We start from the raw sequence: 26,142 nt of genomic DNA on the forward strand, positions 1-26,142 counted from the left end.
GGGGAATTAGCTCAGTTCACCTGGCTCAGGGCCTTGAAAGTAGAGTGACGAGCACTGGAGCACAACTAAAGAAGCTCAAGGCATTCTGCTTCCCCCATGGGACCCCAAATCTTTACCGTAGCAAATCTTAAAGAGAAAAAAAATAAAAACCCAGAAACTGGCTTTCTGGAGTCGGCTTTCTGTTCTATCAACACTGTAGGCTCTCCATGGGAGGTCTCGCTGCCTCTGCTGAGGGAAGGCTGGAACTGGCCGGCCGGGGCTGTGCACCAAAGCTGTCTAAGCTGTACCACCAGCCATCTTTGTTGTGGCTGAAGGTCCTCTAAAACCTCAGGCTCTTTGTCTCCTCCCTTAGGCGGTCTGGCTGTGCAGTCTCCATTTTCAGGAAGGCTGCTGAAGAAAGGTGGATAGACAGTGTTCTAATGTGGCTAAACACAGCGACCCGCCCCCTGCAACAGAGCCCCGTTGACACACTGTCTTTCTATGTGTGGATCCCTGCTGCTGTATACACACAGCTAGTATTTCTTCAGAAATTTGTGGTGTGGTTTTGTTTCCAGGTCAACCTCTATGCTGGTGTGAAATATACACTGGTGGTTTTCAAACTGAAGGAACAGGACATAAATGATGATGGAGGGCCAAGTGGAAAGAGAAGGGGTCTTGGTGGAATGGAAGTGGAGAAAAGGGAACAAAAGAAGATAATAGGAGGGGATTATGATCAAATTACAATAAGTTATGTGTTAAAATTCTCAATAAAAATAGGAAAAACTAGAGTAATAACCTTAGTTCCAAATTTTACATCTTTCACATTGCTGTAACTTTCTGAGATGATCTTAATGTAATGATGAGATTTGTGATCATATGCATGTTAACTATGTTAATCAATACCTTGCTTTTCTTTGTATCCATAATTTTTTTTTTCCCATATGACTTTTGAAATTCTTCCAGGAAAAGAAAAGAAAAAAAAAAAAGGGAAAAGGAAAATTCATGTTATCTGCAATTGGATTGTGAGTTCTTTTATACAACTAGTGATATTCACAGATGTGATACAAACGGAAGTTGGAAGCAATGCTTGCCACATTGGGTTGCTCTCATATCTTGGCCTTCCTTGCTAGGTCTTGCCTGGGTTCCCTCCCTGAGAGTGAGACCAGGGGAGTGGAGCAGAGCTGAGCTACCATCATCATCCCAGCTAAAACCAGCCCAGAGTCCAGACAATATCCATTCATCCCAGACAGATGAGTGAACTCAGCTTAGATCAAAAGAACTGCTCACAGCCAGGCGTGGTGGCGCACGCCTTTAATCCCAGCACTCAGGAGGCAGATGTAGGAGTATCACCATGATTTCAAGGACACCTTGAGACTAAATAGTGAATTCCAGGTCAGCCTGAACTAGAAAGAATGAAAGAAAGAAAAAAAGAAAGAAAGGGAGAGAGAGAGAAAGAAAGAAAGAGCTGTTTAAATCACTGCACACTAGAATCTGCATCTAAGTAAAGGCTGAGCTTTGTAAACTAAAAGCCATGGAATTTGAGGTTCTTTGTTACAATGTTGCTACACAGCAATAGATAACCGATATAAATATAAATCATCCCTTTGCCCACTTCCAGCAAGAGAGAACCCTGAGTCTTCAGGTGGGACCCACTCCTCTCCTATTCCGAATGCATGTGTGGATGGTATTCCTCGCCCCTTCCCCGCTTCTCAGCTCACATACATGACTGTACATCGCCTCTTTCATTGTTCTCACCATAACAGTTGGTTTAGACCTGGGTTCTTGGAAATGCGAGAAAGTCAGAGCAAAGCCTGGGATCACTTTAAAGTGGGCCAAAAAGATCAATAAATTCTCACTTTTCATTTTATATGATATGCAACTCTTGCACAAATTATACACCTACATTTGAGAACCCCAAGTGGGGAGAAGCAATATTGACTGGGCCTACCTGGCTGATTGGTCTATATCCCAGTCCTATATTTCATTAAAAAAAAAAATCATAAGCTCTCCCTCCAAAACTTTGCCTATCTTCACTTAACAACTTAGTAACAAAATTCAAGTTTAGTGTCTACTGTGCCTTGTGTGCTTCCTGCAAAGTGGCTTTACAATGCTGGGTCTAGCTGGCTTGAGTTCACAGGGACATACTTTCAAGCTAGCAAAAATGTTTATTGCAATCTTTGATATGAGCACATTTTATGAAAACTGGAGAACGCTTTCTAGGGCTCGTTTCTTAGCCCATGGCCTCCCAAGGAAGCTCATCTGAGCTCCAGCGCTCACATGTGCTTCTCAGAAGGGCTGAACTTGGGAACAGGTGGGATTTGATTTTTATTAAAAAACACCACCTCACATCACCCCATCCTCAATCTTACTCCTGCTCTGTATCCTATTGCTTAGTACCAAACCAACAACTCACATCAGGAAATTGAAAAAGTCAAGAAGTAATATCTTAAAGTGAGTCTACCCCCAGGATGAAATGTAGGATGTGCATGCTAATGGAACAGTGATCAAATTAGACATCTGTTACTGTCTTGTGCCTCCTATATCATGGATAAACAATTCTTTTCCTTTCCTTCCTTCCTTCCTTCTTTCTTTCCTTCTTCTTTCTCTCTCTTTCTTTCTTACCTTTTTTTTTTTTTTTTTTTAAAGAGAGAGATAGTTTTACTATGCAGTCCAGACTTGCCTCATGATCATCTTCCCTCAGGCTCCTGAGGGCTTGAATTGTACATGTGTATTACCATAGCTATACCTGGCATATTTCTTTTGTTAAAAAGAAACAACTAGAATAAGTTGAATACTTATGATGGTTGTGGCAGTTTGAATGTACAATATCCCCCATAGCCTCATGTGTTTGTGATTAAGACTCATACTTAATCCTCAGATTGTGTGAGCCTTTGGAAGGTGGAGCCTTGCTGCAGGAGGTGTGTCCCTTGAAGTGGGCCTTTGAATATCAGAGTTCAACTGTGCTGTTGGAATTTGACTCTTATTCTCTATTTCGTCCCTGCTGAGATGGAGATGTGACAGCTGGCATTCTGCTTCTGCCATGATGAAGCTTCCCCTCAAAGCTGTAACCCAGAAAGCAACCCTTTCCTTCCATCAGCTTCTTCTAGTTTGGTGTTTTGTCCCAACAACAAGAAGGTAATTGCTGCACGGGGCCAGACACTGATCTAGCCATTTCCCCTCCATAATCACATTTAAACTCACCTTGAGAAAGACAAGAAGGTACTATCATTCTTTCTATGTGAGAGATAAAGGAATTAAGACCCAGGGATGCTAAATAATTTGGCTATCAAATCACTCTGCCACTGATAATAAATGACACAGCAGGAATCCAGCTCCCTGATTGTCCCCTGATGCTCTCTCAGCAGTAGGCCACTTTAAAATAATATTTTATTTCAGCAAACAAAAACACATATTGGTCATCACTTAGGGACGAGGGACTGGGTGGAGACTGCCAAGAGAATTTCCTTCCATATTAAGGAAAATGTTCAAAACTTGATGACTGTGATAACAGTCGCATTTCTGAGAATATGTAGTAAAAGCTCTTGAACTGAAGAAAAACATGTATATTGGGAAGAATGATAGCTTGTAAAAATTGGTGGCCTTGAGCAAATTATGCTTGCATTTAGTTTTTGGTCTTAGGCAAATTGGTATAAACTTCAGTATACATATATACATATTCTAAAGAAAAGAGTATGCTGCCTTGCCTCCCAGCATTCAAAGTCCAGGTCCTGAGGAGGGTATGGGCCTTGGATTTATATGTGCAGGCAGCATCTCCTGTGGTTCTAGGTTAAGCCCTCCATCCTGAAGAGACATCATTTTCTTTTGTATAACCTAAGGTCATTTCAGGGGCCTCCCAGTTTACTTATCTGTAAAAACAGGAAAGCTGAATGAAATATGCTTCTTTCTAGAAAATTTCCTTTACCGTTAATAAGAGGTTTCTCAGAAGCGGTGAGTAGGAACCTTGTGCACACTGACCTTTTTTATGCATACTTAGCACCTGCCGTATACCAACCTTATGCTAAAAGGTGTTTTTATTTTTCACTGCCTCATACAATTACTCACGCAAACCCCACGCAGAGTGAACACTCTGATTTCTTCTATTTCAGACATTGTAGATGTATAAGTTACGGAGCCTGAGTGGCTTGGCCAAGAATATAAAGATATATTCCGTCAAAACAGTACTATGTTGGCAGTTTTCCACCAAATTCAGTGCTTCAGAGTTGCTCTGGGAGGATCCAGTTCATTTCAGAAAACCCAGAGGTTTTTCTACTTCACCTTGGCTGTGACTATTGCTGGGCTGGAAGCAGTATCTTCCTTCTTGGAGGTTTTCAACAAATGCACCTAGAATTCCCAGGGCCCGGCAATGAGGATCAATGACAGTGTCCACTAGGGGGCGGAATGAATGGAAAGTACTGGCCGATGACCAACCGTGCAAAGGAATGGGCTGTTGGTCATTTCCGGTCTGCAATTTCCTTTCCAGGCGGGCATGATGATCTTCCAAAACAAATCGCGAGCAACACGGGTGGTAGGAAGAAATATGTGTTTTCAGCGACCTTGTCATCACAGCTTTCCTTTCTAACCCCAAATCTCCCAGTGACACCCTCGTACCTACCTACTTCTTGACCCATGTTCTTTGTTTTGAAACTGGGCTCCCAGCAACATCCACATCGCTACCTATTAAGATGTTAACTAGCTAGCCTTAGAATATGAGAGTTCTGACATCAAAACTGTTTGTGAAATGAAGAGTTAAACAGAGTTTAAGAGTTTTTATTACCTTGGGATGTTTCAGAGCCTCAGGACTTTTCTCACTTTCTAGTAATAGCAAAACAATCACGAACATTAATTAACCTGTGAGCACTTACCACTTTCCATATGGTAGGTATTATAACATAGATTTTAAGCATTATTTCATTTTTTTTACAGCCATCTAGAACATAGGTGGTATGATCAGCTTAAGTGTTAATGGTCAAAAAAAATAAAGGCTTTGGGTTGGAGAGATGGCTAAGCAGTTAAGGCACTTGCCTGCGAAGCCTAAGGATCCAGGTTCGATTCTCCAGGTCCCACATAAGTCAGATGCACAAGGTGATACATGCATCTGGAGTTTGTTTGTGGTGGCGTGCCTAGCCTTTTTCTTCTCCCACTCTCTTTCTCTTTGTCTCAAATAAAAAAATAAAATAAATATTTTTTGAAATAGAGATTGAGGGCTGGAGGGGTGGCTTAGCGGTTAAGCACTTGCCTGTGAAGCCTAAGGACCCCGGTTCGAGGCCCGGTTCCCCAGGTCCCACGTTAGCCAGATGCACAAGGGGGCGCACGCGTCTGGAGTTCGTTTGCAGAGGCTGGAAGCCCTGGCGCGCCCATTCTCTCTCTCTCCCTCTACCTGTCTTTCTCTCTGTCTGTCACTGTCAAATACATAAAAAATGAACAAAAAATATAAAAAAAAAACGGTGAAATAGAGATTGAAGGTAACAAAACTGCAAATAAGGGAGGGTACATTGGTACTCAGCCTTGAATCCAAACCCATCACACCCAGCTTGCCTTTCCCTTTTGAGAAAGGGGCAGAATGGATGAGGGGGAACCATACAACTCCCCCCAAACTTGTTATCATGCTGCATCTAGACTCAGGGCCACTTGAGAAAGACCAATGACCCCAGAGGAATTTGGTCCTGACCCTCCTTTGGATCCCTTCTCTTCATCCCACACAAGGCAAAATAAATAAAGTTACATTTAGTAGCACAGAGGATTTAGCCTGACCGGGTAGACAACAGCTTTCAAGCCTTTGTTTTCGATTTGTCCTGAAGTGTGATCGAAATGCATCAGACAACAGGTTGATGGAAGGACAGGGGTGCAGACTTGTCTCCCTAGGCTGTCACAGGATCTTAATGGCTTTGTTTTTTCACGGGGGGAGAGAGAGATTTATTAAAAAAAAAAAAAAAAAAAAAAAAGAAGTTTGTGCCTCTCAAATTAGTAGGTCTGTCATGTTTCAAGTCGTTTGCATTTCTAAAAATGGACTTTGACATGTGAACAATTATTATCTAATGCAAGACCCAAAAATCTGTCTCTCTCAGGGCAACAACTGGTTAGTCAGGAGATTCTCACTGAAAAGCGTGGTTCTAAAGCTCTCTTTCCAATCGTGGGACTACAATGGCCCCCTTCCCTAACTAAGCCCAGATGCTGTGGAGTCTCGGGGGCCCTGATCACATTTCCACTTTGTCACCTTAAGCCTCTGAAAGATACCTAGAGTCCTCATTCAGCAGGACTTGGTGTCTCAGCCAGATGCCTCTGCTTGCAGCGGGTTCAGAGAGTGGACCCCAGTCAGCAGCGTAGACGTCACCACAGAACCTATTAGCAATTCAGCTCCCCCCATAACCCCGCCCAAGGCCTAGTGAGTCAGAAACTACCAGGGGAGCCCAGGAATCCGGTTGGTAACAACCTTCCGGGTGATGCTGGTGTGTGCGTAGATGTGAGAACCATGGGCCCACTGGCCCGAATGAGCCATCACATTCAATCACCTCTAAATGCTCTACCTCCAGTTACTCCTCTGCTCACTCCAGTTCCTTCTTTCTGCTCTCAGCCCACGTGGTTACAGGCTGCTACCTTTCTTCACAAGTATCCTGGGAGGTGACCCCCAGCATCAGTCCACCTTCCCATGGTTCAATCTCCATTCAGACATCAGAATAATCTTTGCAAATAGCAAAATGGTCATAAGTAGCCTGTCTAGAACCCACATTGTCTAATCTTCCCGGTTCAAGATTATTAAAGAGCCTTAACTCTAACTTTTTGGGTCGGCAACTCCAAGGAAGAAAAGACAATGAGTTCAGTGCTCCTGGTTCTGTCTGAAAAGAGCTTTTCCTGTTGCTAACCAGTACGGGAACCAGTCCTCCATTAGCCTAAGAGGGACATGGGTTCAAATTGCAGTTCTATTCCTTATCGGCTAGATGTCTTTAGACGAGTGTGACCAATCCTTAGCTGGACATCCATGACTTACCATCTAAATTGGAATGACAATGCTTATTCCTCCAACTCACTGGAGAATTAAGAGGCAATGACATGAGGAGCCAGCGCCACCGTGGCATCACAGGGAATTAATGTTAATTACGACTCCCAGGCACCCAGTGAGTTAATTCACAGACTCAGGCCAGCCAGCTCCTCAAACTTGCTGCTCACTCTGCTGGCGAAGTTGGAAGTGTGATCTATTCCCTAAAATCATTCCTCAAACTCATGGTTGGTAGTTTGACGGTGTTGATCTTTGGAAATCATTGCTCAAACTCCTAGTCAACAGCTTGACTAAGTGCATCCCTTCATCAGAAGCTGTGTTCTCTTTGCTGCTCCCTCCACCTTTCCCAGCAATATCATTGTTTTGGTCATTTTGCTTCTGTAGCTTTCTTGGGGGAGGGGGGAAAGGTCCTGAATGCTTGACCTAAAAATGTTTCTGATAGAGGAATGTTCTTACTGACACCAATATCGGGAAGAAAGCATGGGACAGCACATTGTCCAACAGTTGCTCTGAGCAAAGACATGTCACACCTAGGTACACGTGTATGCACATACACACACACACACACACACACACACAGACACACACACACCTACCCACTGGAACTTACACTTGTAGTTGCCACTCAAGACCAACATACACGTGAACTGGGTCACATACAGACACCGGAACACTCTGATTTCCATTACTTAATGCTGACTTTGACAACACCTGGACAAAAGACCCAGAAAAGGTCATACAATACCTTTGGGTGACTTAAGTGTCGCCACTGTCCAGTCACCATCAGAATTTCCTAAAAAGAAAATAACAATCGAGAGATGCTAAACTGGTTGCCTGGCAGCCTGTGCACTCAGTACCCCACACCCAGTTTCCGCTTGCTTCTTTAGCATCAGTCTCCAGTGAATCAGGCCTCAGGGAACCCAGGAAATACAGAGAGGAGCCAGCATGAACTTGAAATGGATGTGCACCTGTTTGGGTAAGTCTTGAAAGCAGTATTCCACTAATGCCTCACAGGAGATCAAAAGAAGTGCCTTCAATATCCCTAGATTTTTACAGCTATATAAGGCAGACAACAGATGATTAAGCAGTAGTTTGGCTGTACATTTCAGCTCCCTACAATAAAAAAAGGAAAATTTGAGTGATGAGAGGTCAGTTTGACTAAAGTCTACATTCTGATGATGAGATGAAGTTTGGTCCTGTTTTGTTATAATCCCTCTCCTGAAAGATGGCACGTAATTGTCAAGTCATGCTCCAAGTTCAAGAGTCCACTATTTTCTCCAGTCTTTAGTTTTTAATGCTGTAAGGTGGCACGGCTGACCTCACTATATACAGTGCCCAGCCCATAGACTATGTTTGAAAAAAAATATTATTGAATAAATGAATTTAATTTTCTCTGGAGTCACTCTTTCTAAGGTATGGAAATTCACCTAAATGCTAAAGGGATCAACCTTGTTATCAGAGACTCCCATAACGAGAAATACATTGCTTTACAGAACAGATGTGTGATGAAATCTTCATTATAAATCCATTTCTCCAAATTGAATTCCCTTTCAGATAGACTCAATGAGCCCAGGAGTGAGGGTGCCTCATATTATTAGCAGAATCCCATGGTGACTTCTAATATAAAATAAGGAATATAAGAAGGACTCTGGCTAGATCCTACCCCTTCCTACACAGCCCTCAGCAACATTTAGTTCTATCTATTGGGGTCAAGCCCAGCCTCCATTATTATCCACAAGAGCATCTCCCCATTGGTAGTTGGCTGGCAACCTGACCAATCAGCAAGTGCTGGCAACCTGACCAATCAGCGAGTGCTACTGGCTCTTCTTTCCTTTCTTAGGAATCTATGTGGGAAGACCAAGTTCACAATTTCTACACAATTTCCAGAGATATATCAGGCTGCCAGCTGAGAGGAGACACAGGGAACAGTCTGTGATCTAAATGATTACAGAGCACAGATCTGGCCCCATTTAAACATTTCTGGTTGGCCTCCCAGGCGTGCCAAAGGACACTCAAATTGCCATGTTCCCTGTGCAGATCTGAACTCTACACCCTCATCACTCAAAGAGAGGGGAAGTGGGAGTGACAGGGAAGAGTAGGGAAGTTAAAATGAAGCGGTTCTGCCTGGAATAAGCTACCCTTCCTCCTCACAGCCAGGGTCATCTGGAAAGAGTAAAAAGGCCCCAGACCTTTCCATGCTGGTAGACATGAGGCTGACCAGTCATCCTCTCCAGTAAATCAAACCCATCAGTTCACCTTGAAGGCAGGAACCATTGCTCTGTCACCTTGGTTCCCAGCACCACACACAGGGCATAGTACTGACAGAGAGGAAGGATTTTTCTTCCATATATCCATCCACAATAAATGCATTTAATGAGATGGCATAAAGGCTACCAGGCACGGACTTAAATCCCCACTGTGCACTTGATAACACTAGTAGAAATTATTTTGGGGATGAAAACTATTCGTTAAAAGGGGATGGATCTAAGATATATAAAGGAAAGGGGTATAAGGGAACATTTGATAGGGTAATATTTCCCATCTTTTTGGGATGTGCTTACCCAAATGTGAGCACTTTTCAAAAACTATATTACTATAACAGTAGGTAAAGTGTATGCAAAATTTACCTCAACTCTGTTATACCTCTAATATGTTAAGCTTCAATAACAATATCATAAGAAAGTTTTTATCAAAAAGGGGAGAAGCACATTGGCACTGAAGCTTTAACTTTCTACTGGGAAATGTAACATGTCTGGCAAAACATTCAATCATCTGTCAAATACCAAAAGGGAAAATATTTTCTTAAAATAAAATTTTAATTTTGAATTTAAAATGAAGGACTCAGCATTTCAACAATAATTGCTGGTGCATTGTTTTTTTTTCTTACACTGGATATCCAAAGTCACTCTGAGCTATCTACAGTTCCATGGTCAGGAACCTCCAGTGGTCTACGAGTTCAGCACTCTGGGAAAACTAGACAAGGGCTGATAGAGACATGTCAATGTGCAGGCTACTTTCTGTTTGTGGTGTCCACTGAGAATTGCATAAAAGGTAGAATTCTATTGACACAGATTTGAGAGTCTTCCCTCCATGAAGCCTCAAGTGATTTGTAGGGATATCTGCACAAACACTTTTGTCTAGTTTACAAGATCCTGTGAGGAGCCATAGGTTTCCCTCACACCATAACCACACATCACATGGGTTAATGCAGGTCAGGGTAACTTGAGGACTTAAATGAGTCTTACAGTTACATTTCGGCTCAGTCTATAAGATATGTTTTACGACTTCTACCTTGGTGGCAATTGCTTAAATGCACATGACAGCCTCAGTGAGGAGAGCAGGTCAGTGTGATGGACTTGGATAGGCTGCAGTACTTGGACATCGGAGTTTCCTTCAGTGTCCAGATTGCAGATGGGGAAAGCAAAGAAGTTTGAACTGACTTTGCCAGTTGTTAGGATGCTCAGAGAGCCTTTTGCTGAGTACTTTCCTGGTTGTATTAGACCCCCCACAGAACGTTCAGGTATATCTTTCCCAATCTGAAGCAAAGAAGAGTTTAACCCTCCATCAAAATGCAGTTTGGGCAATTAAATGCTCATCACGGTACTGGTGTAGCTTAGAGCTCAGAGAAAGAATGTGGTGGCAAGGACCTCTGGTATGAAGATTTTAATAGGTGGAAGTATTTACTATGTACCAGGCCTTTGCTTGTGCCATATCTTGGACTCATTTCAGCTATTAGCTGTGTATTCTTAACTCCATTTGTTAGAGGGAGAGACTGAGACCTGATGAGGCCAATAATTTCTGACAATCCCTGCATCTATGCAATGTCCTCTCTTCTTTCTCAACTTCCTAGCTTCACATGGGGTGGGTCTGCCTCATAGATTGCACACTGGCTTTACAAGTGGCTATGGGGAGCTCTGAGTGAGTACCCACAGGTTGCTATGTACTAAGCAAACCTTGGAAAATGGAAGTGGCCTGGCCCATGCCTCAGCAATGGCCACAATCTAGGAAAGCAAGAATGAAAATTTGGAGGATGAATAAGTGAGTTGAATGAATGATCCCAGCATCCTTTCTCACTCAGAGTCCTCTACAGTTCTGCCCCCAGCATTTCCTGACTACGTGCTAATTTTTACTCAGAGCTGAGCTGGGAATCCCTTGGGAACTGAGACCATTCTGCAGTCACAGGCTGGATATGACCAAATGGAGCATGCCCAGGTCCCTGAAGTATAAAAAAAAATCTCTCCCTGAACATGAATGAGGATCAGTTCAGTAAGCTAAAAAAATAAAATACAATAAGATAGAAGGAAGATAGAGTTGGGAAGAATCATTGGCAGTGAATGAAAGAGATGTAGTTCATGATCCACAGGTATTTTATTAACTGGAATGAGTAGAATCATGTAATTTTATACTTTAAAAATTAGAATGGAGTTTGAGAACCATATACTCTGGATTCCTTGTTTGTCATATGAAATACAACTCCAAGCTTTTCAGTGTCCTGCTCAATGTCACACAACTAAGTATAGTCAGAGCCAGGGCTGAGATGGAACTGTAACACACACACACACACACACACACACACACACACACATTTGATAAGCTAGCTATCAAAGCCTCCAAGAGAACTTTATTTTCCAGGAATACCTTTGAACTCAGAAGTTAACCCTAGTGGCTCTCACCCTCCCCTTATTCACTTGATTTAAAGTTTTTAAGCCATCAGTCTGGTTGTGAGAGGTTACAGGGCTTTCAACAGCAAACTATTTTTAAACAACATTCCTTCTGAGTGCCAACGATTCCACTAATGAAATGCATTTCACCATTCACACCATGATCACATTATGCTTTAATAAAGGACCCTTAAAAGAACATTTGTTACCGGATTTGTAGCTCACTGATGGAGGTGGTGCTGGATTCCTGGGTAGCCTTTGGGTCAAGCAGTTCCTCATTCTGCAACAAACAGGCCCTCCACTGGCAAGGGAGGCACAAGACCACTCACAATTCAGTTAAAACCCCAAGAACTCCCACAACATTCCAAAGAACAAACAGAAGTGGAAGAGGTATCTATTAACTCTACCCAAGATTGGGGATGGCTTCCCAAGTGATATCCTTTTGTTTACTAGAAGTTATAAAGATTTATTTTTTTAAAATCCAGCATTGGTTCTTGTACAAGACAAGCACATTCATTCAGCAAATATTTCAGGGGTTCCTGATTTGAAAAAGAAAGGGTTATACCAAGAACATATTTTCACATTGCAAATTTAATTCCAAATGCTCTGTAGATATTTCTCATCTAAAGCAACCTGCATAGATCTTGGGAGAGGATCAAGGAGATGCATTGAAATGTTCACCCATTATTTACCCAGAGAGCCACTGACTGTTGGGGGGAGGAGACTCTGAGCCCAAGTTGAAGAGATGTGTTGTGTGTGAATGGATCTAAAAGTAAAGAGACAGACACCTTGGCTATCGTGTTAATGTTCAAAGAAGAATCCGGCATAACAGGAGATATCATATTTGTCACTGAACTGCAAAGTTCAGAAAGAGAGGTGGGCCACCAAATAGCATTTGAAGGTTTGCATAGATATATCAGCTGTGCGGATGTTCTTCCTCTGTTAGGCAACCGTCTTTGTCTTTCAGGGACACTGAATATGCTTGGGATGGATGTGCTATGCCAACACAAAATGTGGTAATAGTGGAGTCAGTGGTTAGAGAGAATAATAAGGGTTGATTTGGGCATAGAAATCAAGCACGAGACATGAATAATTAGCAGGTCTCTAGAGTTAGAAAAGCCTGGGTTATTCTGCATAATTTCTGACCAAGGTAATTATGTATTAATTTCAGTCTTTTTTTTAAATGACTACATCTATAAGTCCTATGAGATCAAAATACATGACTACTTAGACTTCTGGTGCAAGCACATTCCAGTTAACTACTCCATGTCTGGTCCCATGTGGAGCCCCAATATACTTGTCTTGTGACCCTGATGGTTATAGACCAGAAATGCCACAACCATCATGGCCACATGGGAGTGTGTGAGTGTTGAATTCTCGTGTTAGTTTATAACAAATTTAGGACATTTCACACTTGAATTCATCAAAAGTATCCACCATCCCATATTTAATGAGCAGCTGGAAGAAGATCAACAATTGATCATAAAAAGTTTAATGTCTATGGAGGTCATCAGCCTGCCCAAACTTTTCCAGGAAGCAAGAGTGTGTGGGAATAAGTGAATATATCCTAAGCAAAAGAGCAGAAGGCTCTCTACAATAAAATGGAATCCTTGACAAAGGAAAGTCCTAATAGGCAGTTTTGCTAGGAAGGGGGAGATGTCCATGTTTGGAAGGAGAGACATGTGGGCATAAATGAATGAATGAACTTGTTTATTATATGAAGTAAAACTTATTTCAAAATAATTAAGAAGATCTGAACTGAACAAGCTATAAGATAGAATTAAGAAAGAGTTCATAGCCAGTCATGGTGCTACATGCCTTTAATCCCACCACTTGGGAGGCGGAGGTAGGAGGATCTCCATGAGTTCGAGGCCACCCTGAGACTACCCAGTGAATTCCAGATCAGCCTGGACTAGAGCAAGACTCTACCTCAAAAAAACTAAAAAAAAAAAAAAAAAAAAAAAAAAAAAGAAGAAGAAGAAAAGAAAAGAATTCAGCCATGAAGTCACTAGCAATGAGATAATGGGATTATGCAAAGGAGAAATGAGTAATGGTAGTGAATGAATTGTCTTTACTGTGTAACCATGATCTATCTTGTTTTCCCTTAAAAGGCATCACTGAGTCCATTTTTAAACTGAAAAACTGAGGACTAGATGAGGGTTAAATGCTGCCCAAGGTCACAAAGAAGTTCAGTATAGAGCCAAGATTTGAGTCAATACCTCTCTGGCCTCTTCAGTTCCCCAAAAAATAAAGTCAGAGAAAGGAAAGGTTACAGGGAAAGACTGGTTTGAACATCTGTCCTCTGAAACAAAGAGGAAAAACAGAAGTCACAGGACATAGTGAGAAGGAAAAGAAAGGAATTCCCCCTCCACTAGAGCCATAAGTAAGAGTTGTAGAAAACCAACAGAAAACCTAGAAGAACTTGGAAGAGGAATTTAGAGCAAGCACTAGAGAAGAGATTTGGTTGTTCCAGATGCTGGGCTGATGGGACAGTTTAATATCAACAGCTCTTGGGTCTGGCTTCACACTGAAGACCTGTGGAGTGCTTTTATAAATGTTTGTGTTTTGAACTCCATCCTTGAGTGACTTGATTCGAATCTCTAAGGGAGTATAGGGCATGGAGAAGCTGTACTCCAGTCATGCCCACGTACCTGTGGGAACTAAGAACTTAAGCAAACCTGAGCTTAACCGCAGCATCACAAATCAGGAGTCACCACTACCTGTGCTTTGTTCTACGTCAGAGCCTGGTGCATTTTCAGGGTCATATATGCGGGTCAGTTGTCTAAAGAGAAGCTGGGCAGTGGTAAGGCACACGGCTCCGGAATGACAAAAACACAGGCTCAGTTCCCAGCTCTGCCGCCCACTGCTGTTTGATTAGGGGCAAGATAAATCAGCCTCTACAAGTCTCAGTTTCTTAATCTAATTGTTAGGCTAATAATTGTGTCTCTGACTTTAGATCAGCGAGACAGTGTGTTTGATGGGTCTAATGAAGCATCATACACTAGGTTAAATGAATAAGTGAATTAATAGTAGCTCCTGGCTGACCTCCCCAGAACATTTTATACCCTGAAGAAAAGAGACTACCTGGGAAGACAGTGTGCATTGTTCACCCACCTCTAATAGATAGAATGGTCTCTGCAGTGGAGGGAGGTTATCTTGCAAGAAGGCAAGGTATTACTGAAACTGAGAGACTGGATTCTATATCTAGGTTCCCGCAGAATTCACTAGGAACACAGGAGATGCCGAAGGGGTTGGACATCATTTGGCACACATCAGCATCCAGGTCTTCCTCCCCAGGAAAGAGCTTTCACCATATTGATCCCACTTGTTCACTACCCTGCCCCTCACAGTAAGGTGTGGATTGAGTAGGTTGGACGAAACAGCTTAAGTCTAGATCTTAGTAGCTAAAAACTAAATAGGTAGGTAGATAGATTGATACATACTTGCATACATAGATGAAAATAAATATACAGAAATAGAAGATAAATACATGTGTAATGATTGATATATAGAAAGAGAAAGAAGACATGTAGGTATATGGACAAGTAGGTAGGTAAGTATATAGGTAAAGAGATAGATAGATGAAACATAGATATATAATGGGTGATACATGACAAACTGATGGATGGATACATGAATTATAAAGGTTAGGAAAGAAATATGTAGAAAGAGATCGATGATGGATTAATGACAGGTAGATGGACAACGAGATAGACAAATGATAGATTAATGACAGGTAGGTAGATAGATGATAAATAGATTATAGATGACAGATAATAGATATGTGATAGATAATGGTAGAGATATATACAGAGACAGGTAGATAGATAGATGATAAAGAGATAGGAAACAGAGGAAATGGAGTTATAGATGAAGAAAATCAGAGAAGGAAAAGGAGAGACTGAGAGAAAAGAAAGAGCTCTAGAGGAGAACATGAATAGAGGAGAGATGGAGGAGAAGCAAAGACAACTCCATGCAGGACGCCCTTACCGACGGCCTTTAAGGAGGCATACTTGTTGAGCTCCTTGCCCGGTGGCTGCTGTTCATAGGGGTTGGAGATCTGGCCCAGGTTGGGGTACGAGTGTGGATGCCCCATCTGCTGAAGCAGAGGCGAGGTGGGCACTGCGTTGTTCATCTGGGTGGTGTCTGGAAATGAAGAGACAGGGGTGATCACAGACAGCACAGAAACTTCTGCCCGCCTCCACCATCATCCCATTCCCTCTACACACTCTCTGGGGTCATGAGCATCAGAGCATTAGAGGAAGTAAAGATCTACCAGAAACAATGAACTTCATGATCTCCTTTGGAGAGCAACTAAGGACAGGTGAGTGACGTCATCTAAAAGGGCAAATGTGAGTACAGAAACACATACACAGACACACACACACATACGCACACCCCAATATGTCAAAGATCCATCATTGCAGGCATTACTTTTGTTATCCAAACAACATCTGTGTAACAAGATGCCCAACCTCAGTGACAGCCATGGGATTACAAGTCAGGAGAGTGATGAGAGTCCACTCCTTTGCCTGGAGGTTGGGAAACACCAGAAGGATTGTAGGTCACCCAAGCTGGCAAAGGCATTGGGTATGGAGGGACCTCACAGACTGATGGTGAATGTGTGCCTTGCTATATATGCAGAAAGGAAACTAGCATGGCTCATTGAAATGTAAAGTATGAGTATATCTTGACCAGACAATACCACTGCTGGGGACTGAGCCTACAGAGGATATAAGCACTGGAATGTAAGGATCATTGCCCAGGGAGGCTTTTTCATCACTGCATTATTTCCAATTATTAATTGTTATATATGTACACAATGTATTTTGATCCTAATCCCCTCCCATAACTCTCTATTGTCCCCCCTTCTCTATTCTCCCTCCACTTTATCCCTTCTTCCCCCCACCACATCCAGCCTCTTTTCTATCTTGATGTCTTTCTGTGTTCCTTTTGCCTTCTTTCATCATCTATGAACACATCAATGGGCCCAATACTGTGTAGACCGTGACAACTGCTGTGAGGTCATGAATGCAATGACCACCTTGTTTCTGAAATAAAATTAAAAAAAAAAACCACCTGAACTGTTATTACTATGAGAATTATTTTTCATGGATATGTGTGTGTGGTATACATGGATGTTTGTATGTGTGCCTGCATGTATGTGCAAGTACCTGGGCATGGGCATATTCATGAAGGTTAGTGGCCAATGTTGGGCATCTTGCTTTATGCTTCCCCACTTTATTTTTAAGAGACAGGGTCTTTCATTGAACCAAGAATTCAATGACTTTCCAGACATGATGATCATCAAGCCTTAGGCATGCTCCTGTCTCCACCTCCCCAGTGCAAGGATTATAAAAGCACGTGCCACCACACATGGCATCTTACATGGGTGCTGAACCTCATATTCATTCAGCAATCACTTCACTTCACCCACAGAGCCACATCCTCAGCCCTTCATCATGGCAATCCATTAAACAATCATTATATTGTATACTGTGCATGTGGAATATACATGTATAGGATAGACAGAAATGAAAGGTGTTACAGTGAGATAACTCTACGTTTCAAACTGGAGAGATTCCAGAGTGGTGGGCAGAAAGCTCTAAGCTATTGTAACTGATACAGCATTTCCTTATAAAAGAAACATGATGCCTATTTTTATCCAATAATGGTTGCACAAGATAGATCAAATCACATAGAGACACATGTAGTAAATATTGGGCAGTTGACGAAAATGGGATTCATGAAAGAGAGTTTCAGAAGGTTCATCTTAGAAATATTTTCTGAGATGAGAGGAAGGATCTGAGGGTTAATTGTGGTGGGGGATGGGCAAAAGCAGAAAGGAAAGTGTTCCAGGCAGAGGAAAGAGCCCACGCTCTTCAACTGGAAGGAACTTGGCATGCTCAGGACTGAAAGTACGGGTCATGCTCTCTAGTTATACGTGGCTAGGAAACACACAGTGAAGACAATGGACCAAATTGAGGCCAGAGAGGCTTGCAGGACTCAGTCAAGCTTGTTGAGGGAGGTTGTCTTTTTCCCGAGAGCCATGGATGAAGATGAGGGCAAAAGAGAGGTGAGAAATGGTGGATCCTGAGGAGGCAATCATGGCTCAGTTGGGCCAGAGTAACTGGATCGATAAGTCTTTGAGAAACACCTGTGTCCACCCAGGTGCTCACTACACTAGATGCCAGGGGTGTCTTCTAAGAGATATTTATTGGGCTTTGCATGCCACTTCCCAATTGTTGCAACTCTTGGCTGATGACAGCTCACTGCTGATGGAGCCACTACCCTCGGCTTGATGCATCTCATGCCCTTCACCCTCAACGCCAGCAGCGGTCAGCAACGAATGCCTAGCTGACAGTAAGGTGTGAGGACCAGCCACTTGCATCAAGGTGTGTGTGGGGGGTAACTGTGAAGCATGGGTAATTCATGGCACCATCTGGTCTGGGGAAGGCTCAGGACTGGTGTTAGCAAACGTTTTTCTGTAAACGGCAAGATTTAGTTTAGGCTTTGCAGGCTGTATGGCTTTTGTTATATTCCTCTTAGTTCTGCCATTATAGAATGTACGTATCCCTAGATGTTATATAAATAAGTGTGCATGACTATGTTGGTAAAACACTGTTTTCCAAGACAGGTGACATCAGGTTTGGGGGAATCTGGACTTCACAAAGACAACAATGTATATGGCTCTCATATTTATCTGATTGCATTTCTGTGTGTGTGTGTGTGTGTGTGTGTGTGTGTGTGTGTGTGTGTGTGACATGCAAAGTACTTCCTTAGGGTTGCATGTGTCTGGACCTCTACGTCAGGCTCTGCTCTTAAAATATTCAGTTCATGGGCTAGAGAGATGGCTTAGTGGTTAAGACACTTGCCTGAAAACCCAAAGGACCCTGAACCCATCTAAGCCAGATGCACAAGATGGTGCATGCATCTGGAGTTCATTTTCAGTGGCTGGATGCCCTGTTGTTTCTCTCTCCTCCTTTCTCCCTCTGTTTGCCTCTTTCTCTCTCTCTCTCTCAAATAATAAAATAAAAAGATAAAAAATACTCAGTTCATAACATAGATGTGGAATGTGTTGGTTCATAGAACCCAATGAACCCAAATGGAAAATGGCAGTTACCATTGCTGAGGCACACACATGGGGGGTATTGTTATAACCACACATGTCTGATCCATCACACAAATCCAAATGTCCAATAGGGAGTGCTGACACACATAAACCAACTAACCCTGCCTCAGGATGGCATTCAAAGAGGCAAGAGTATCCTTCTGCAATAGCTTTCTGGCTAAGGTTCAGCTAGGACATTAGAGCCTTAGGATTAACAAGGGGATTATAGGAAATGTGTTGATGAGATATGGCATTCACTGTCACCTGGACCCTGAGATGATGTAACATTTTCCTATCCAGATCCAATCTCCTGGGAGATATGTCTGCTTCCCCTGGAAACATCAGGCTAAGCATATCATTTGCCCAAATGTCAGTCAAATAGGAAGTAATTGACCATACATTCTCATTGCTTGCTGTTCCGAGTCTTTGGGTTTGGAGGATTTTTGTTTTTGTAACATGTCTTTCAGTGGGCATATTAAAGGGCTTCCTTTAATTCACTACTTCATCTCCATCTGAGTCACGTGATGAGCTGCTACCCTGTGTGAGCTTTCCCACCAATCACTAGGGTAAGGCCTTCCATGCAAGTGCACTTGGCACATGACCTCAGAGAAAGAATACTTGCAGCAGAAGACAAGAGACAGGGAAGCGATAGAAGCACATGGAAACTGTGTCCCAAGTAAGATCCAACTGAGAGGAGCTGGAGTTCAAGCCTATACTGGAATTTCAGTACGAGGTGCCCAATGAAGGGCTCCAAATCCTACCACCCCAGAGGCAAGGAAGTCCTTTTACATTTGCCTAGAAAGTCTCATCAGTCATTGGTTGAGGGCTGCTTCTGGGAGACATAACTCTAGACACTCCCAACCTGCCATTTCCACAGGCAGATTGAACTCTGCAACCAAACTGCGCTTACTGGAGACATAATAAGTGGCAGTCAGAAAGCCGATGCATGTGCTGTGATGTGAAATGGCAAGGGAACAATGCTACTGTAAATCACACCACTGGATACCGCAGTGAGCATGTGACCCAAACAAAACTAAAATGAATGCTTTCTTCTCTTGGTGACTGAACAGGGAGGAGGGGTGGGCATGGGGTATAGGCTGAGCCAATGAGATTTCTCCTAAGAGCTTGTCTACTTGGAACCATTTGAGTCAAGGAGCTCTGGACGGCCCTGAAGGGAGCTTGACCTTCCCTGTGGAGACCCTTCGCCATTGTGAAAGAACAAGCTTCAAGCCATGAAAGAGAAGCTACTGGGGATGGGGGGAAGAAGCCCCGGTCTAAAATAGCTAGCATGTCCTGGGGAGCTGCCAGTCTCCATGTACACGTCTAATGCAACAACTGGGCTCCTGGGGAGCTGGGACTTGCCCGAATCAGCTTCTCCCAGAGGCTTGGTGAAGAGATAGGCCTGAAGATGACGCCATGGTGGCTAAACTCTTGCCCCTTAGTTTGCTACACAGAGGCAGTAGAAACGTCCCCCTTGGAAGGTGCGGGAAGAGAGGCATGGGAATAAGTTGGTCAACAGGTGTAAAGGTAAAGTTAACTGGAAGAACTAAATCCCTGTGTTTTACAGTTAGATAAAATGAACAGGTTCTGCTATTTTATTGCATAGTAGGGTGGCTTTTTAATAATAATGTATTGTATATTTCCACATAGCCAAAAGAAATGATTTTTGTATGTTCTGATAACAGTTATAATAAATGGTTTGAGGTGATAGACATGCTAATTATAATAATTTAACCATTATACAGTGCATAAATGTATCAAGACATCACACTGCATCCCCTAGATATGTGCAATTATTATGTGTAAATTAAAAGTAAAATAAAATAAAAATTTTAGGAAAATAATTGAACAGTGCATAAAGAAAGCCTACAGACATTATAAACTAATTAACAAATGGTTCACTGTAAGGTTTTTTTTTTTTTTCTGGAAATAGATCTCAAGCACTAATTTTTCTAGCTAGAACTGATACCCTGAAAGCCAGTCCTCCAGAGTGAGTCCAGTCCCCTCCTCTCTTTTTTGCCCACATCCTGGATCCTCCTCACCACTAGGGTGAAATTCTGGTTTGCCAAGGGAAATGCTAACCACTTCACTAAAAGGGAAAAAAAAAAAAAGTATTTTATATATAGAGATGTTCCTCACAGGCAATCTGGGGACAGCTTTTATATTATTAAACAGAATACTTAATATTCCATTACAGAGTATTTGCTTTTGCATGACTTCTGCTAAGTCATCTGCTACCTCAGGGGCAACGAGCGCTTATTGAGCATAAGCCGGCGTGACCGAGAGGGCCCGCCAAAGCCATCCCTCTCAAAGGGAGAAATGAGGCTGCCCCAGAGTCATGTTCTCACGTTCACATTCAGAACCACAGGAAGTAAGTTTCTGGCAGACTCAGATAGCCACTTTGTGCTGGCTTCCAGACGGTGCATCCTCAGAAAGGTTGAAATTCAGTCTCAGGGAAGTCATCAGGAACTATTAAACAGACATTTGTGGCTGGTGTTTTAAATGTTATTTTCATTTTGCTGGGCGGAAACATAGGCTAGACCTTTCAACTCAGTTGCTCCACTGAATTTCCCCCTGTTAGACCCATGATTACAGATGAAAGGTGAGCCCAGGTGGGTGTGCAAGAAAAGCAGGAGGGCAGGTTAAGTGGAGGGTGCACAGGGGGTCGTAGGCTTGGGTTATAACATGCAAATACTACAGAGCTCTTGCTGTTCTGGGACATTTCATTTTATCAAGATCCTCTGTCAACAAACAAGATGTGTTGACACCCATGCACTCTCCTCCTAAGGCAGAAAGGGGCCTTGTGTAGCTGACAATCATTTCCAAAGAAAGCTAAGATACAATTACTCTAACTGGAAGTATCTGGAAGCCTTCCACCAAGGTAACCTCCATGAAAGTACCATTCCTGTGTGCTATATCTTAGTTACTCAGTGGAAATAAAGTGGATGCAATTCAGAATGGGTCGGCTAGAACGAAAGTGCCCAGGCACAGGCATTAAGAGAATGCTCTGAGATTCTCTGCGCACAAAGACAAATGCCTACCAGGAGCTAGACCACTGGCTCATCTTGGTGGACAGGCAGCACCAAGATCTTCTTTGAAACATATAGCCAGAAAGGTACCAGACAATAAGAGCACTGTTTTGAGGATATCTGATAAGTAACTTCTCATACACTTGCTCCTTTTAGTCATCCTGGCCGCCCTATAAAGAGTGGCGAAGGGGTGACTTATGTTAACTTTCTTTTTTATTATTTTTATTTTGAGAGACAGAGAGAGGCAGAGTGATAAGAGAATGGGGAGGCCAGCACTTTCAGCCTGCTGCAAACAAACTCCAGGCACTTGCACCCCCTTGTGGACATGTGCGATATTTTGTGCTTACATTACTGTGTCTGGCTATGTGGGACCTGGAGATTTGAACATGAGTTCTTAGGCTTTGCAGGCAAGTGTCTTAACCACTAAGCCATCTCTCCAGCCTTATGTTAACTTTTTAATGTAGACCAATTTTAAATGTACTAAAACTTTCCAACTATGGCAAAGAAAAAGTTCCAATGAAGACCTAGACTCAGTTTTCTTACTTATTAACATATTATTTTGGTATATCTGTTACAATGAATGAACCCATATCAATAAATTACTCCTGAATAAAGCTCACACTTCATTGAATTTTCCATAGCTTTTTTACCAAATGCCTTTTTTTTTTTTTTTTTCTGTTCCAGGTATCACATTAAATTTAATCATATCTACTTTGGCTCCTCTTGGTGAAGACAGTTTCTCCAGCTGCCTCCTGTTGACTCTGAGAATCTTTAGGAACATGGTCATGTATCTTGTGGGATATCACTCAAATTGAATTTGCCTCAAGTTTTTCCTCATGATCTGATTGAGGTTATGGGCTTGGGGGGGGGGGAAACAGAGAGGCACAGTGACATTGTTCTCTTCATAATACATCAAAGGTATGTCCTGTGTTGACTTGTCACTGTTGATGTTTACCTTCATAATCCAGCTGAAGTAGCAGGATGTGTCAGATTTCTCTCCTATAAAATTGTTCTGTCCCCCTCTCTCAATTCCCTCATTATTTGCTCTTTGGAAGGAAGTCAGTATGTGCCATCCACATCTAAGAAGCAGGAAGAATTGCTGTGATTCCTCTGAGTGGAGGGGGTACATAAATCATTTGGAATCTTTTTTTTCAAGGTGTTCATTTATTCTTCATCATATATTTATTTGTTTATTCAATCATTAATATCTATCATTTTAAATACTACATCTTATTTTTTGCTGCGTAAGTTGCTCTAGGTTAGTCAGTGTAAACTATTTCAATAAGCACCCACATTCCTTTGCTATGGTTCCACTTTTTTATACTTTTGCCAATTCTGTACTTCAAGGTAATACAATATTCCCCAGATTAATCTTGTATTTTCCTGTCATAGTCTGTTTCTTCACAGACCTGGTTCACTTCACCAGAGGTTATTAGAAACAAAAACATTGGTGTGAGGGATCTATGGTTGCTTTTACCATCTCTGAGCTCTTGGAAGAAGGGCACTTTCATGTATGTGTGCATGTATTTACAGTCTCTTTTTAAAAATTTTTGTGTTTATTTATTTATTTGAGAGTGACAGACACAGAGAGAAAGGCAGATATATAGAGAGAATGGGCGTGCCAGGGCCTCCTGCAAATGAATTTTAGATGCGTGCACCCTTTGTGCATCTGGCTAACATGGGTCCTGGGGAATCGAGCTTCAAACCAGGGTCCTTAGGCTTCACAGGCAAGCATTTAACAGCTAAGCCATCTCTCCAGCCCTATTTACAGTCTCTTTGTGCGTATGTTAACCCAAGCATGAACTTATTCTGATGCTGTTAACCTAATCATGTATTTATTCTGGTGTCTCTAATTCAACCCATTATCAAATAGATTGTTCTGGCTCGCTCCCTCTCTTTCCTTATCTTACCCTCCCACCCCAATAGTGATAAGCCTCTCTCCCATCACTTCCATTACCTCTAATTAACTGTTTGATTCTACTTTATACATAACATCAGAATTGCTAGCTCATATCCCTATGAGAAACAACTTCATCAACTAAACTATGGTGCTTGAGGACTGTGTATAAAAAGTATTATTATACATGCTTGTGTAAAATTATGGCTGTCTGGCACTATGACATTTAATACATTCATATCATATACTTTTCTCATAGTCACCTCTGATTATTCTCTTATCCCTTGATTCCCCTACTCCGTCTGGTCCCATTCTTCTTCAAAATAATTTTCCTTTTACTTTCATGTGATATATACTTTTTTTTCCATCTAGAATTCTACATTTGAGAGAAAATTTGCCTTTTGAGTTTGGCTAATTCCATTTAACATGTTATAGTCCCATCCATTTTCTATTAAAATGATATAATTTCATTCCTTATGGCACAATAAAGTTTCTCTCTCTCTCTCTCTCTCTCTCTCTCTCTCTCTCTGTGTGTGTGTGTGTGTATACATAACATTTTCTCTATCCATTCACATGGAAATACATATCTAGCCTGATCCCATAACTTAGCTATTGTGAATAGTGCCATAATAAAACATGGATACATACGTGTCTGTGGCATGTTGGCTTCGATTCATTTTGGAGATATACCCACTAGTGGTACAGGTAGATCATATGGTAGCTCAATCTTTAGCTCTGCACTGATTTCCACAGTGGCCACCCTAGTTTACATTCCCTGCTAGAGGTGTGTAATGATTTATTTCCCCCTTATATTCATCAGCACTTGCTGTCAGATTTTTTTGAATGCCATTTTGACTGGGATGAGATAAATCACAATGTATATTCTTTTTATTTTTATTAGTTTTATTTGAAAGAGAGAAAGAGAGAGAATGGGCACAATAGGGTCTTCAACCACTGCAAATGAACTCCAGTCACATGTGCCACCTTGTGCATGTGGGGAATCAAACCTGGATCCTTTGGTTTTTGTAGGCAAGTGCCTTAACTGCTAAGCCATCTCTCTAGCCTTCCATGTAGTTTTCATTTACATTTCTCTGATGGCTAAGAATGTTGAACAACTTTTTATGTGTTTACTGCACACTTAAAAGTTCTTTTGAGATCTGTTCAATTCATTTGCCCATTTACTAATTGGATTGCTTGTGTTTGGTGTCTAGCTACAATACCCTTGTCAGATGTGCAACTGGGAAAGATCTTTTCCCATTTTGAATGCTGACTCTTCACTGTGCTGGTTATTGTCTTTGTCATCCAGAAGACTTGTAACATGATGCAATCCTATTTATCAGTTCTTATTATTTCCTGAGGGACTGGAGTCCTTCAGAAAGTCGATGCCATGAAGTTTTTCTCCTTTTCTGTAGCACTTTCAAAGCTTTAGATCTTACATTAACGTGTTTGATAGATCTTGAATTGATTCTTGACTGTGTAAGGTGAAAAGTAGGTATGTAATTTAATTATTTTTTTAATTTATTTTACATGTGGATAATCCAGTTTTCATAATACCATTGGTTGAAGAGGCTTTTATAATAATAATTCTTGGTACTTTTGTAAAATAAATAAATAAATAGCTCATTTTCTCATGGATGGGAGAGAGGCTTATGTGGCCCCCAACCGTCCCTGATGAATTATAAGCACATGTACATAATGATTCCTGGGGGAAGAGACACTTTCACCAGGAGAAAAGCCAGTGGTACTCGGCCTGTGCTCTAGTAAATAGCCCCCACCTATGCTTGTGCAGGCAGCCCTAACTAAGCACAATGGGTCACCAGCAAAATAAAATGTAAAAAGTCAATTTTGAAGGGGGTAAGGATGACTGGTTGGGAATAACGAGGCCAGTAGGAAAGGGATGTGGTGGTTTGAATGAGATGTCCCTCATAAACTAATGTGCTCTAAGTGTCTGGTCCTCAGCAGGTGGCAATGTGAGAGGTAGAGCCTTGCTGGAGTAGGTGTGTTCTCGGGGGTAGACTTAGGGAGGGGTGTTATAGTCAGCTCACTCTTGCCAGAACAGGCTCACTCGGCAGGGCTGTGTTCCACCTGCTGAGACAGAGAGAGGGAGAGAGAGAATAGGTACACCAGGGCCTCTAGCCACTTCAAATGAACTCCAGACCCGTGTGCACCTGGCTTACATGGGACATGGAAAATAAAACCTGAGTCCTTAGGCTTCACAGGCAAGCACCTTAACTGTTGCTAAGCCTTCTCTCCAGCTCAACAATGGATTTTTGACAAAGATGGACCAGAGAAGAAAAGATAGCAGGAAGCCTGGCTGCATTGATTCTGAAAGGTTTGGAGGGAAAAATAGGAAGAGAGATGAAGAAGATTAAGAACATATCAAACAACTTCCCTTCCTGGTGCTTCAGGCCAGGGAGAGGGAGGAATGTGAGGGACAGAGTCTCCTACCTCCTATTTGGGGTTCTGCCTGG

General features: G+C 42.1%; 1 protein-coding gene across 2 annotated transcripts in view; it reads right to left on the minus strand.

Moving 5' to 3' along the window:
- Positions 1 to 26,142, minus strand: part of Shisa9 (shisa family member 9) — a 323,497-nt gene that overhangs the window by 12,972 nt on the left and 284,383 nt on the right. The window contains exons 3-4 of one of the 2 annotated variants that reach the window (XM_004652272.2): positions 15,625 to 15,780; positions 7,719 to 7,766 (exon numbers count right to left, since the gene is read on the minus strand). In XM_004652272.2, coding sequence (XP_004652329.1) covers positions 7,719 to 7,766; positions 15,625 to 15,780 — 204 coding nt within the window. The remainder of the gene's footprint in view (positions 1 to 7,718; positions 7,767 to 15,624; positions 15,781 to 26,142) is intronic. The other variant, XM_004652273.2, reaches the window with a different exon arrangement.

The sequence above is a fragment of the Jaculus jaculus genome, chromosome 11 (genome assembly GCF_020740685.1).
Source record: "Jaculus jaculus isolate mJacJac1 chromosome 11, mJacJac1.mat.Y.cur, whole genome shotgun sequence".
NCBI classification, from domain to species: domain Eukaryota; kingdom Metazoa; phylum Chordata; class Mammalia; order Rodentia; family Dipodidae; genus Jaculus; species Jaculus jaculus.